Raw genomic sequence first — 15,153 nt, forward strand, 5'->3', positions numbered from 1 at the left:
CTAACTCACAGCAGTCTTCCTACTTTGGCCTTCTGTGTGTGCCAGGATTATAAGGAGTGAGCTACCTTCAAAGGTCCAATGAATCTGGGGGTCTCTGGTTCGTGGTTTGGTAGTAAGTATACCCAGACATCTCCATCTCCAGTCTAGGATTAGTGTGTTGCCACATCTGGAAAACAACAACAATCCTAAAGTAAACAAGTTCCCGCCTTTCTGAGGCTTGGTGACTGATCATCCACTTAATCTCCTCACACAGCCAATCAGTGGCAAAGCACACAGTAGGGTATTCCTAGCCCTTCCAGTGGGGCCCATTTGTCTTCACAGCCTCACCTCTAAGCAGCATCCCACAATCCAATGCTACAGACTACTCAGCTCTGCTTCTTCCTGCTGCTATCAGTTCACCGCCAACGCCTTCCCCGGATCTCCTCCCTGGACATCCGGCTCCAGCCCTCAGACGGAGGCCTCTCTAGGACGGACGCCCTTGCCAGGGCACTCCGTCTCCTTTCCCACAGCACTTAGTCAGCACATCATGCTGAGAGGAGAGTCTGCTTACTCAGCCCTGCCTTCTACAGGAATATCAAATGGCTGACAGAAAAGCCTTCCCTTCTCCCTGCCTTCCAACCTCACTCCCACAACATTATTTTGTGCAAAACCCTACTTCACAAATTAACATACTTAATTAAGTTCCTTTAAAGAACTTGGTCTGAGATGGGCACTGTGGTAAAATCCAATAGTTTTAGCTACTTAGTAAACTGAGGCAGGAATCACTTGAGTTTAGAAGTAAAGAGCCAGCCCAGGCAACACTGTTAGACCTCACATACAAGTCTGATGACCTGCATCTGATCCCTAGAACCCACAGTGGAAGGAGAGAACCAACTCCTGAAAGTCATCTTCTGCCATATGTGTGTATGACATGCAGGCAGAAAGATTTCAAAAGAGAGAGAGAGAAAAAGAAAGAAACCTTCTCTCTCTCTCTCTCTCTCTCTCTCTCTCTCTCTCTCTCTCTCTCTCTCTCTCTCTCTCTCTCTCTTTCTTTTCCAGAGCTGAGGACCGAACCCAGGGCCTTGCACTTGCTAGGCAAGCGCTCTACCACTGAGCTAAATCCCCAACCCCGAAACCTTGTCTCTAGTTGGGCATGGTGGCACACTTGTAAAACCAGCACTTGAAAGGCAGAGGCAAGGATGTGTCACATAGCAAGTTTGAAGACAGCCTGGGCTACAAGAGGCTATCTTTAAATAATAATAATAATAGGGTTGGGGATTTAGCTTAGTGGTAGAGCACTTGCCTAGTAAGCGCAAGGCCCTGGGTTCCGTCCTCAGCTCCAAAATAATAATAATAATAATAATAATAACAACAACCACCTTGTTCTTGTTCTGGAGATGTAGCTCAGTGGTAGAATACTTGCTTGACAAGGGCATGGCCCTGGGTTCCTGTCCCAGTACTATAAAACTAGGAAAAAGGATGCATTCCCCCTGCACACATGCTAATAAGAACATGCAATTTGTGGATAGTACATTTAGTACAACTTTGGGGCACATTTCTAGGAAAAGAGGGAAGTAACCCACACACTCGTGTTCCTTAGCTCTCGCTGCCCTTGCTGCAGAGAGCATGAATAGGAAGTCACAAAATGGACTCCACTTCAGAGCATACAACACCATGTGAACCCTCAGGACTGGACTAAAATGCAGCAGCTTTCCCACTAACAGGAGGAACACCGTGTGGACTCCTGGCTACCAACAGCAGAAAGAGAGAAGGCGTTGCAGACACCGACAATCCCGATTGGCTAAGTAACTTAGAACTTCACAGTCTTTCTCGGCAAACCAAATCTAAACAAGGGAGCAGAGAGGCAGCGCCTGCTCTGCCTGCGCTGTCCAAGGCAAGGCCCTCTTTATCACCCATTTCTCCACCGTGCTTCCCAGAGGCCTTCAGAAGCCCAGGCATCACAAGACAGCGCTGAAGCGGCTGGGCATGGGGTGCACACTTGTAACCCCCGCTCTTTGGAGATAAAGCAAGAGTATCTTGAGTTTGAGGACAGCCTTGGCTACACAGGAAGACCCCGCCAAAAACAAACAACAAACAAAAATTTAAAAATCCCAACCAGTACCTCAAACCCAATGTATGTGCTAAGGGCTCAGCTCAGTGATAGATGACTTGCTTCATGTGCATGAGGCCATACGTTTAACATGTAGCACTGTAAAGATAAGCCAACAATGAAGTAAAAACACAGTGAATGGTCCATCCACCCACAATAAGTAGCAGCTGGAGAAGTAACTGGCTGAAATGTTGGCAAATATAGCTGTCACTATTCCAGGCTGCATTTCATCCAGCAACCCGAAGGCATCAGAACCGTCCCCACTTTATAAGTGGTGATCTGAGACCTACCAAGGTCATAGTTTCATGTCAAGATAAAAATAAGACTTTAAATCTTGATTCCCATTCTCTTCAGCCACCTCTCTGTACATTCATATGCTGCAGACTTGGTTCACAATGAGCCTTGAAGTACACTAAGTGGTGGTCCCTAGCACTCCAGTTAAGAACCACAGCTAGCTCAGGCAGAGGGAAGGCTTTGCAGCTGCCCATTTGGAAATGACAGGAAACACCTGTTAACTCCTACAAACCCAGGAGCCAGGAGGTCTGTGGCATTTATATCTCAGTATGACAATTCATTTCAACACATTTCTTGGCCTGTCCCCGCCCCTCTGGAAAGAGGAGTGGTTCTTGCCCCCTGCTGCTAGATGGCTTTAAAAGGCTGTCCTCCGGGCCAGCTCTGTAACCTGATGCTCACTAGCTGACACCCAGTCCTGTCATTTGAGAGTAGAAGTCACTTCTTCAGAACTAAAGCTACTCTCGGTTTCAGGATGTCCCCTAATCAAACATAAAGAGCATCCATGGCCAAGCGCAGCTCAACAGATGGAATTACACACCACATGCTTGCCCTGGGAGGGAATGCTCCAGGAGGCACTCCAGGAGGGCACGGCAACTCTCGGGTCCTTTTAGAGCTCAACCAAACCCACAACTGTTCTTGGTGACCCAATCCACACAAACGGTCCATGGCCAGGACTCAGAAAAGACTGTGTATGCAAAAACAGAAGAGTGCTAGGGTCTGAAGCAGACTGTGGGTTCAAATGCCGACTGGCTCCCTTACAGGCTTGGCGATCTTAATGAGTGCCTTTCCATTAGGCTGAAGACAGATGAGACATCACATCTAGTGTGTAGGACAGCCAGCCTGACAGCTAGGAAGGGTCAGTACACGGGGTCATTATTAGCAAATGCCACATAGGGAGAGGAAGGAGAAACATGCTGCATATTGCTTTATCTTATTTCATGTTGGAGCCTAGTCTGGCCTCACAGCAATTCTCCTGCCTCAGCACCCCAAGTGCTGGAGTTACAGGAGTGAGACATCACAGCTGGCCTATTTTGTTTTTTTGAAACAGTGTCTCCATATGTAACCCAGACTGGCTACAAACTTGACATCCTCCCATCTCAGCCTCTTAAGTGCTAGATTGCAGTCATGGACCCCCAGACCCAACTTAATATGATTAAAAAAAAAATCTCTGTTCAGATTAAACATACTTAATGACTGCTACAGAAACACACCAACAAGAAGACCAATGTCAATACTCCCTCGGGGAAAAGTCTCATACTTAAAAGGTCAAGGGTGCTACCTAGTAATTCAGGAGGAGCTCAGTCATTCAGGGTCCTCCACCGAGGTGCAAACTGGCCTTTGGGAAAGTATGCCAGCATGCACAGACCTGTATGAAAGAAGCTTTTGTTTATCTGTAAGTCATCTTTATGGCCAGAAGAAGCCATTTACACACACTTACACACACACACACACACACACACACACACACACACACACACACACGTTCATTTTCTAAACTGACTTGGTGATTCAGGAACCTCCCTCATCTGGCTCTCAGGGACAAAGGAAGCACTCATCTAACGGCGAAGGCAGTAGACATTCAACAAACAGTACTGGGCATAACCTGATTTGAAGCAAAAGGCACGCACGTGCGTGCGTGCGTGCGTGCGTGCGTGCGTGCGTGTGTTTTGTTTTGTTTCTGATATATCACAGGCAGGCCTAGCACTTGCCATTCATCCCAAACTGACCTTGAATTCACAGAAGTCTTCTACTCCTGTGACGACAGACATGCACTGGAATGTTACAGATCGCTGGCTGCACCTTTATTTGTCCTCCTATGGAACTAGGACTACAAAGTACGATGTTACAAGAGGAGTCACCCAAGACAGAAAGGATGAAAACTACCACTGCCAAGAGCAACAACCTTTTCGGCCGGGCGGTGGTGGCGCACGCCTTTAATCCCAGCACTCGGGAGGCAGAGGCAGGCGGATCTCTGTGAGTTCGAGGCCAGCCTGGGCTACCAAGTGAGTTCCAGGAAAGGTGCAAAGCTACACAGAGAAACCCTGTCTCGAAAAACAAAAAACAAAAAACAAAAAAAAAAAAAAAAAAAAAAGAGCAACAACCTTTTCAAATTAAAGTTTAAGCCAGGCGGTGGTGGCACACAATTTTAATCCCAGCATTTGGGAGGCAGAGGCAGGTGGATCTCTGTGAGTTGGAGGCCAGCCTGGTCTACAAATCAAGTTCTAGGACAGCCAGGGCTACATAGAGAAACCTTGTCTCAAAAAAAACTAAAAGTGAAGCTCAGACAGAAGTCTATCACCAGGTCAATCTCCTAAAAACATAATTTCTCCAAGTCACTCACCAGCTCAAAATCTTTAAAATCTTCCCACAGCCTAAGGAATGAAGACTTCTCAGGCAATGCAGCCCGCTCAGCTTTCTCCTCTTGTTTTGCAGTAGGCCAGCTTGCCTCCCTTCTTTGTTTCCAGAGAAACAAAGACAGTCACTTCAGCCCTGTGTCCACAACACCTACCACACAGTACCTGGCACATGGCGGTTGCTCAGTAAATGTTTGCCAACTCTACAAATTCAGGAATACTTTTAGAGCTATCCTTGGTGCCTCAGTCCAGGTGGGATCCCTTTCCCCAGCTGCCCGAGCCCCTCTGCACAGTACCCTAGCAATCTGCCCAGAGCATTCCGTCCCACACTCAGTTCCTTCAGAACTCAGTCACTCCACAGCTTCACTCTTTTTTGCACATATCCTGTAGTGTGTTCTATCTGCCCCACTAACATGGCAGGTTTGGGAAGAGAGCATTTTCAGAGGCAGCCAGAGACAACGGAAAGAACAGATTTTTAGCAAGGAAGACCTACTTAGGAGATGGTGAGAAAAATTTATGTAAAACACCTGGAAAGGGGCCAGGGACCAAGGACACATTTCCTATATGCTAGCTACTACCATTACTCAGCTTTCAGAACCTTAGATCTCTCACTGATGAAATGAGAGTGACAGGAAGTCCTGGAACAGGTAGCTGTAGCGGCTACACTTGCAATCAAGAAGCCAAGGCAGAAAGATTGCCATGAGTTCTAATCCACATAGTGAGTTCCACAACAGTCTGATCTACCAAGTGAAATAATTAAAAAAAAAAAAAAAAAAAAAAAAAAAAAGGTGGGCTTGGGTTTGGTAATCCATGACTTTAATCTCAGCACTCTGAAAGCAGAGGCAGGTGGACCTCAGTGAGTGTGAGACCAGCCTGGTCCACATAATGAATTCCAGGACAGCCAAAGCTACATAATAGAGACCCTGTCTCAAAAAACCAGTAAAATAGAACAGTCCTGCAAGGCCTGGAGAGGTAGCACTTATCAATCATGGGTGCACACTCAATCTCTGGCCCTCAAAAACAGTGTGTCCTCTTTCAGGGAGGTCTTCACATGGAGTAAGTACAGTGTCTGGGCCTTCCTCAGCACACAGAGACCACTCAAGAGCCAAGTGGCAGCTGGGTTTGTTTGTTTGTTTTGTTTTTCAAGATTTATTTATTTCTATGTGTATTGGTATTTTGCCTCCCAGCAGGTCCCCTGAAACTGAAATTACAGACAGCTGTGAGCTGTCATATGGGTGCTGGGAATGGAACCGGGGACTTCTGGAAGAGATGTCAGTGCTCTTAACCCCTGAGCCATCTCTCCGGCCCCCACTGGGGCTGTTCTTACAAAGTCTCATGCAGATTCAGAGCTGGTACCTAGGAAAAGGCTACAGAACCAGTTGCACTGGCTCTACCTAAAGTCCCCATAGTCAGGACTCTTGAGAAAGGACAGCAGAAGGCAGGAGGAGGAGCTGAACAAACAGCTAAGAAAGCTGTGTTCTATTTTGTTTTCTGTTTTGAGACAGGATGTCACTCTGTAGTCCACCGGTTCTCAACCTTCCTAATGCTGGGGCCCTTTAATACGTTAGTTCCTCATGTTGTGATCACCCCCAGCCATAAAATTATTTTCACTGCCACTTCATAAGTGTAATTTTGCCATTATGAACCGTAATGTAAATATCTGATATGCAGCACTGTCTTAGGAGATCCTGTAAGAGGCTCATTTGACTCCCGGGTTGAGGACTGACTGCTGACGTAGCTAAGATGGCCTTTAACGCACAGCAAGCCTCTCACCTCGGCCTCCCAAGTGTTGGCATCACTTGTGTGCAACTCAAGAACCAGGGAAACTTCATTCATTGACTCAGCAAACATTGACCAAGATTTATAGTTTTGTACTGGGCTTTGTGTTAGGTCTAGTACCCAACAGTAAACATCGTCCTCGCTTTTTGAAAGAGGAAAGCAGATAATGAACAGAGAAAGTGACAAACAGATAGGAACTTCGTGCTAAGTGCCATGAGGGAGGAATTCAAGTAAGGGCTGGTGGAGGAAATGTGAATCTCAGGAAAGCTCCAAGTTCTCAGACTCAGCTGCCACCTCCCACCCCACCCCAGACCGCAACAACTATCTTGCTTGGGTTTCCCCCAGTCTAGCGGCACACCTGGCTCCTCAAGCCCCCACTGCACCAACAAACCCAAGCCGGAGGCAGTAAAAAGATTGTACCCTACCGCCACTGGCCTGTTTCCCAGGAAGTTCAGGTCGCTGTTCTCTCCAAAGAGGTAACCTTCCGGATGCGTGGAATCAAACTTCTCTCCTCCCATGATGAAGTGGCTGGCAAAATAGCTGCCTGGGGAGTGACAAATGAAAAAATCAGACAAGCAGATTGATGTCAGACGGACGGAGCCAAAGGTGCTGAAAGTAAAAACAGGTTAAGATTTCAAGGAATCGAAGTTGATCACAGTCCTCGGGGAAGGACTTGTCCTGGAGGAGGAGGGAATGGAGGGTGGGCTGGGGGTAAGGGGAGGGCGTGGGAGGGGGGAGAATAGGGGAACCCATGGCTGATATGTAGAACTGAATGATATTGTAAAATAAAAAATATATATCAGAAAAAAAAAAAAGATTTCAAGGAATCGGATCAATTTCTTCTGATTTCAGACTCTAGCACAAAATCAGCAAAACCATATCAGACAACCCCAAACAACAAACAGAATAGGTCACTACTGTTCTTGTGACAAGCCTGAGTCCTCATCCTGATCTAAAATATCACTAACCAAAAGTCAAGAAAGTCCACGAATGCCCACTAATGAACCTATTTGTATTTTGCTACTGATCATCTGTGTGGGTGTATACTGTGTGTGTGTGTGTGTGTGTGTGTGTGTGTGTGTGTGTGTGTGTGTGTGTGCGCGTGTGAAAAGTGCCAGAAGTCACTATTACTGGGACCTACAGCTCACCAACTAGACTAGCTGGATGGCCAGTGAGTCCAAAGATTCACCTGTTTCCACCTTACCATGGCTGGGTCTACAAGCGGATCACTCAGTTTTTCACACAGGTTCAAGAGACTGAACTAAAGGTCCCCATACTTATAGAGTAAACACTTTACCAACTGAGCTGGCTCCCTAGTCCCTGCTTGGTTTTATTTTTGTTTGAGACAAAGTCTCACTCTGTGTAGCCCATGTAGTCCTAGAACTCATGATCTTCCTGCCTCAGCTCCCAAGTGCTAGGATTACACGCAGATACTACCAGGCTTAGCCTGGTCCTGATTTTCCCGTTTCAACTTGAGGTGGTGGTTCCTGAGCATTTGAGAATCTTCACTACAGATATAATCATATTTATATACAAATTATCTTTGCCTAGATCTTTTAACCCACACACAGAAGTATCAGCACCTGCCCATCCTCACTTCTATACCTCCTTAATCTTTCCAATGAGGCTCCTCACACTCACGCTGTACAAAGGAGGCATGAGGCAGGCATGAGGCCATATATCTGTAATCCTAGCACTTGGAAGACTAAGGCATAAGGACCAAAGTTCAAGGCCAGCCTAGGCTACAAAGTGAGATCACCTCAACAGTCAGCACAAGAAACTTAGGGACACTGGCAAGCATTTAGTGCAGTGGTTCTCAACCTGTGGGTCACAACCCCTTGGGTTGATGGACCCTTTCACAGGGGTCGCCTGAGACCATTAGAAAACACAGATATTTACATTACAATTCATAACAGTAGCAAAATTACAGTTAGGAAGTAGCAACAAAAATAATTTCAAGGTTGGGGGTCACCACAGTATGAGGAACTGTATCAAAGGCTTGTAGCGTTAGGAGGGTTGAAAATCTCTGATCTAGTTGCATATTTTAACTCTGATAGGGACACAAATTCCTCTTACTCCAAACTTCTTGTTTTTGTTTGCTTGTTTGTTTGGGGTTGTTTTTGAGACAGGGTCTCACGTAGCCTAAGATGGCTTCAAACTCACTAAAGTGGCTGAGGCTGGCCTTGAACTTGTGCCTCCACTTCTCAAGTGCTAAGATTACTTACAGGCTTGTGCCACCCTCAAATTTCTCTAATCTGACTCTAAGGTAGACCATACAAAAGATTCATACCTTAGAAAACTGGCAATTCTCTCAGATACGCCCACTCTCAAATTAACACAAAGGAGCTATGAAGCCACAACGCCTTATGTGGAACTCAGCCAGGATAAATCTAAACTCCCAGTCAGCTGTGATCGAGTTTTGTTTTTTTTTCAGCAAGCTGAAAAGCTGTGTTTTAGCACTTTCGGCTGTAGAGAAGCCACGGGGAAGGGGAGGAGAAGACAGCTGCAATAGAAATCAGAACCGGACATTCAGATTTTACTTTCTAGACATGGAGTTTGAGTCCAGAAACACCAATTAAACTCAACCATGTGGCTAAGACCACTCACCAAAGCGTGAGGCACTTCTTAACTAACAATCAGAAAGCATTTGCAGAGAGCGGCAGTACACAAATCTAAGCAGCACCGAGCTGCAGCTGGAAGGAGCCAGCTGAACCTAGAAACACAGCATCCAGCTGCAGTGCCGCAGCATGCAGTGCACCCCAGGACAGCATCACTGTCCGTTCTTCATGCCACACACTTGCTGGCCCTCTTCTCCAAGCGCATAACTGACAGAGCGGAGGTGCCTGGTTGCCTTCAGTAGAAAGCAGTCTTCTCAAATAAACCGCCATTGCTATTGCCTCTGAGTGAGATGTATTTTCTACACATCAGTGACTGTATGTTTCTCACACATTAGATGAAATGAGAAAGAAGGTTCTGGCTGGGTGTGGTGGTGTGTGCCTATGGCTATACAGCCGGAGTGTTACATACCGAGACCCAGACTTTAAAAACAAAAACAACCAACAAACAAAAAACCACCAAACCTCACTTCTCAGTACCAGTCCAGGAAAACTTTGTGCCGACTAACCTCTCAAAGACATTTCCAGTCTCCAGGCCGTGGTGAATGCTATTCTCTACACTGGGCTACTTGAGATTCTGTAACCAGCTTTTAAAGTCTGTACTCAATGCCATTTGCTCCCTATAACTCCATCCTTTTAGAGATCAAGATCTTTATTTATTCAAAAAGACTAACGGCCTTACTGAGGAATAACACACCCAATACAGAATTCATGCCTTGCACAACTTGGTAGTTTTGGTAACCATCACCATGAGTCCAGCTGAGAAGATTTCCAGCTCTCCAAAATACTCTAGTATGCCTGGCACAGTCCCCACTGTCTCACCAGGCATGGTGGCTAACACCTTTGTCTTACTCACTGTCCTGTTGCTGTGAAGAGACACCATGGCAACTGCTATAAAAGAAAGCATTTAATCCAGGGCTTGCTTACGGTTTCAGTGGGTTAGTCCATTATTATCATGGTGGGAAACAGGCAGGTATGGTGCTGGGGCAGAAGCTGAGAGCTTTACATGCTGATAGGCATCAAGGCAGCAAGCAGAACGAAATACTGAGCCTGGCAAGGGCTTTTTAAACCTCACATTCCCAGTGACACACCTCCTCCAACAAAGCCACACCTTCAAATCCTTCCCAAACAGTCTATCAACCGACTGACTAAGATATGTAGCCCTGGCTAGCCTGAAATTCAGAGATGGGCCTGCTTCTGCTTCCTGAGTGCTGGGATTAAAGGCGTGCGCCAACACATCCAGTAGTCCTCCTGTTCCTAATGCAGCTCAACAACAGAGCTCTATCAAGTTAATGTGGTCATACAGTTAGTAGCTGTTTTTAAGCAAAACCTGTATTTTGTTGACTTTATCGCAATAAAACCAAACCAAAGAAACAGAAGAAGGCAGTTGTTAGCCGCTGCAGCACCTGGTTCAACAGATTAGTCAAGTAATAAATGTTCTGTTTTAATAAATAACAAAGAAAGAAGGCTGGCTGTTAATGAGGGTTCAGAGGCCATGGAAACAGTTGGGCATGAGAAGGGGAAAGGTTATCAACTGAAGCAGGTGCTGCAGCGGCTAACAACTGCCCTCTTCCAGTTTTTGCTTTGTTTTTTTTTATTTTTTATTTTTAGTTATTTATTTTGCAATGCAGTCAACAAAATACAGGTTTCAGCTTAAAACAGAGCTAGATTTTATCCCAACGCTGGCATCTACCAGCTGTGTGACCACATTAATTTTATTGAGCTTTGTTGTTGAGCTACATTAAATAAAAAGTTATTTTTGAATACAGTTCCATTTACTGCAATATTCAGGAACATAACTCCATTATTCCAAAAGTAAATAGCAAGCTTAATATTTTCCACTTACAGGCAGGGTATCTGTTTATGCTGTGACCTTAATAAGAGAAAAATATGCAAAGAGAAGTCTTCTCAGCAAGAACTATTAGCATGAGATAGTGGTTAAAATCTAAAAGTATTTGTATGTCTGTCCTATTCAATATAAAATTTTCATGACTTGAGAAAGTTTGAAGATTTGGTTTTGGAATTTCACCACAATAAGTAAATCACTATTACATGGGGTCTAATCATACAGGGCTATGTTTTGGTCTTTGGCATGTTACATAGTAATTATGTGTTGAAAATATCTCTTGGCCAAAATTTTCTATCTAGTTTCAGAAGGCTTTTGTTTGTAAAATTGTAAAGGGCAGTGCAGTCCTCAGTCTGTTTCATTTCCTATTTTATTCTGGACAGAGGGGTGTGTTGAACTTACCGGTCCCTGCACTAGACAAGTAAACAAAAGACTGCTGGTTGGTGCAGAAAAAACAAAATGTTTTTGAGACTAAAGGGTCTGATTTACAATTCTTGTTTGCCTCTGCCACAAAGGACACATTCTCTGGGCTTTATTGGTGTGAATATGTATCATTTCAGGCACTGTCCTCTTTTGCATGGGGCAGTACGGGAAAAGGAAAAGTCAGACAGGCCCATGTCCTAAGGTGCCAGTCCTGGTCCATCTTCTGTATGTACATAGAAACAGCACTGCTAAGGATGTGCGCATGTATTTACGCAGTCGGAGGCTTTCATCCAACTACACTGCTCCTCACCTCTCTGCTCCCACTGCTTCTCAGCCGTGGTCCTTCTCCAGTCATTGAACTCTGGTCCACAGGGTCCACCTTAGTCACTGGCACACAGGACAGGCAGAGGTTCCTTAATGCTTGAGGATGACACTGAGTTCTATCTTTGGTTGATGGAAATATTTACAAATAATTTTTTCTTTTCTATACACAGACTTTGTAGCTCAGGCTGGCCCCTCCTAAGCTGGGCTGTCAAAATATTAATAGGTTTTCAATGTATTTATTAGTTTGTTTACTTATTTTGTGTGTGTCCCCGTCCATGCTAGGGATTGAACTCAGGGTATTATGTATGCTGGACAAGTGCTCTATCCCCAAATTGCATCCCCAGTTCTTTGGATTCCTTTGGACATGATTCCAGAAGGTTCTGAGAGATCCTTGCTATAGAATACAGATAAGATCTCCTAGCCCAGCTTGTGCATTTCCTTCCCTAGACATGGAATGTGGCTTTCACTGAACTCTAGATCCTCAGTGTGAAATGCCAGTTGGAGACCATGGTCTGCATGCCAGAAGATCTCAATACCACTTTGTCAGTCATCGTTCCTAGGCCTTTTCAGAGCAGAGAGCTAGGAGATGTTTATAAAAATAAAATATAACACAGTATTTTTATTGATATATACAAACACACACACACACACACACACACACACACACACACACACACACACACACACACAGGGTTTTTTTGAGACAGGGTTTCTTTGTGTGGCCTGGCTGTTCTTACTCACTCTGTAGACCAGGCTGGCCTTGAACTCAGAGATCCACCTGCCTGACTTCCAAGTGCTGGGATTAAAAGTGTGTGCCGCCGCCCAGCAATAGTTCTAATTTTGTTTTTATATGAAGCACGTGTCATGTAGCCCAGGCATTCCTTCAATACACTATTTATCTGGGAATAACTTTAAAACCCCAATCCTCCTGCCTCCACCTCCCAAATGTTGAGATTATAGGCATGGGCCAGCCAGCCTAGTTTATGTAGTGCTGGCAATAGAACCCAGGGCTCTAGGCAACCCTACTGACTGAGCTGTATCCTATAACCCTGTTTTTGGCTTCTGAGATAGAGTCTTGCTGTGTAACCCTGACTGGACTGGAATGTTATAGACCACTGGCTGACCTTGAACTCATAGCAGCCCTCCAGCCTCTATTTCCCAAGTGCTGGAATCACAAGTGTTCACCACTTGTGGAATTGTCTTAAGAATGGGTTTTAAGCCGGGCGGTGGTGGCGCATGCCTTTAATCCCAGCACTCAGGAGGCAGAGCTAGGCGGATCTCTGTGAGTTCAAAGCTAGCCTGGGCTACCAAGTGAGTTCTAGGAAAGGTGCAAAGCTACACAGAGAAACCCTGTCTCAAAGAAAAAAAAAAAAAAAAGAATGGGTTTTAACATAATTCACAGTTGGGGGTTAGAGAGTTGGCTCAGAAGTTATGAGCATTTCCTGCTCATCCAGAAGACTGGAATTTGGTTCCCAACAGCCACATCAGCTGGTTCACAACTACCTGTAACTCCAACTCCACAGATTATGATGCTTTTGGCCTTCCCAGGCACCTGCACTCATGTGTACATACCCATATACAGATAAATATACCCACACATAATTAAGAATAATAAAAGTGGGGTTTGGGGATTTAGCTCAGTGGTAGAGCGCTTGCTAGCAAGCACAAGGCCCTGGGTTCTGTCCTCAGCTGGGTGGGGGAGGAGGGAAGAATAATAAAAGTGACTGGGCGGTGCTGGCTCATGCCTTTAATCCCAGCACTCAGGAGGCAAAGACAGGTGGATCTCTGTGAGTTCAAGGCCAGCCTGGTCTACAAAGCAAGTTCCAGGACAGGCTCCAAAGCTACAGAGAAACCCTGTCTTGAAAAACAAAAACAAACAAACAAAAGAATAATAAAAGTTAATGGGGTTTTGTTTCTTTTTTGAGACTGTATTTCTCTGTGTAGCCCTGGCTGTCCTTGAACTCGTTCTGTAGGCCAGGCTGGCTCAAACTCAGAGATCCTCTTGCCTCCGCCTCCCAAGTGCTGAGATTAAAGACTTTCACCACCACACCCAGCTTAAATGTGAATATTTTTTAAAGCACTCACGGCTCACTTGACTAGGATATAGCTCAGTGGCAAGTGTACTGACTTGTCTCTCTAAGGCTGGACAGGTGGACGGCGAGCTCTGCTCACACTGCGAATGGTTGGTCTTTCTCACTCGTCTAAACAAGGAAAGAAAAAAAGGTGAAAGCAAAATTTAAAAGATCATGAGCCAGGTGGTAGTCAGGCACACCTTTAATCCCAGCACTCGGGAGGGAGAGGCAGGCAGATCTCTGTGAGTTTGAGGCCAGCATGGTCTACAGAGTACGTTCCAGGACAGCCAGGGCAGATACCTAGAGAAACCCTGTCTCAACGAACCACCCCACCCCACCCCACCCCACGCCCGCCAAAAAAATTGTGTGTGTGTGTGTGTGTGTGTGTGTATGTGTGTGTGTGTGTGTGTGTTTGTGCACATGAATACAGAGAATTCAGAAGAGGGTGTCAGATTCTCTGGAACTAGAGGCACAGGCAATTGTAAACCACCTGAGGTGGGTGCTGGGAACCACACGCAGGTCCTTTGCATAAGCAGTACACACAACCCAGCCATCTCTTCAGCCCACAAAGCAAATGTTGTGTGAAATTCTGATTGTGTTCTGAAAATAAAGCTTGCTTGGAGTCAGAGGGCGGAGCAGACGGAGACAGGAAGTGGTGAGGCAGGGCAGAGAGGGGGTCTCAACCTTTTTGGAGGAAGGAGCAAAAGAGGTAGGAGGCGACTGGGGCTGCTCCCCTGCTTCTCAGGTCCTTCAGGTTCTTACCTCTTTATCGACTCTCAATTTTTTTTTTTACTGATAAAGAAATAATTAGATAAACTAAACGCTTCAGAAAAAAAAAATTTTTTCCCCCAGACAGGGTTTCTCTGTTCTCTGTGTAGCTCTGGCTGTCCTGGAACTCAAAGGCTAGTCTCAAACTCACGGAGAACTGCCTGCCTCTGCCTCTCTAATACAAAAATCCTTTTGACTGATAAGGGTTTCTAGGATGAAATGGATTCTGTTTTTTTTTTTTTTTTTTTTTAATTTTTTTGGTTGGCTGGTTTGTCTGTTTGCTTGCTTATGTTTTGTTTTTTGGTTTTCAAAACAAGGTTTCTCTGTAGCTTTAGAGCCTGTCCTGGACTAGCTCTATAGACCAGGCTGGTCTCAAACTCACAGAGATCCACCTGCCTCTACCTCCCGAGTACTGGAATTAAAGGCGTGCGCCACCACCCCCTGGCTTGAATTCTATTTTAATTCATAGTGTTATACATTGCATATGTCTTCTCAAAAGTTTAGAAAAGAATATTGCCAAAGCATTACTAACCTACTGATTGAATATGAATTCAAGCTAACTTGTATTTGTGTGTTTGTCTATTTATTT

General features: G+C 45.3%; 1 protein-coding gene across 3 annotated transcripts in view; it reads right to left on the reverse strand.

Moving 5' to 3' along the window:
* Rnf157 (ring finger protein 157) overlaps positions 1–15,153 on the reverse strand; it is a 73,959-nt gene that overhangs the window by 48,252 nt on the left and 10,554 nt on the right. For all 3 annotated transcript variants that reach the window (XM_076543777.1, XM_076543776.1, XM_076543778.1), the window contains exon 2: positions 6,942–7,060. In XM_076543777.1, coding sequence (XP_076399892.1) covers positions 6,942–7,060 — 119 coding nt within the window. The remainder of the gene's footprint in view (positions 1–6,941; positions 7,061–15,153) is intronic.

Source organism: Peromyscus maniculatus, chromosome 8, assembly GCF_049852395.1.
Source record: "Peromyscus maniculatus bairdii isolate BWxNUB_F1_BW_parent chromosome 8, HU_Pman_BW_mat_3.1, whole genome shotgun sequence".
In the NCBI taxonomy this organism is placed as follows: Eukaryota; Metazoa; Chordata; class Mammalia; order Rodentia; family Cricetidae; genus Peromyscus; species Peromyscus maniculatus.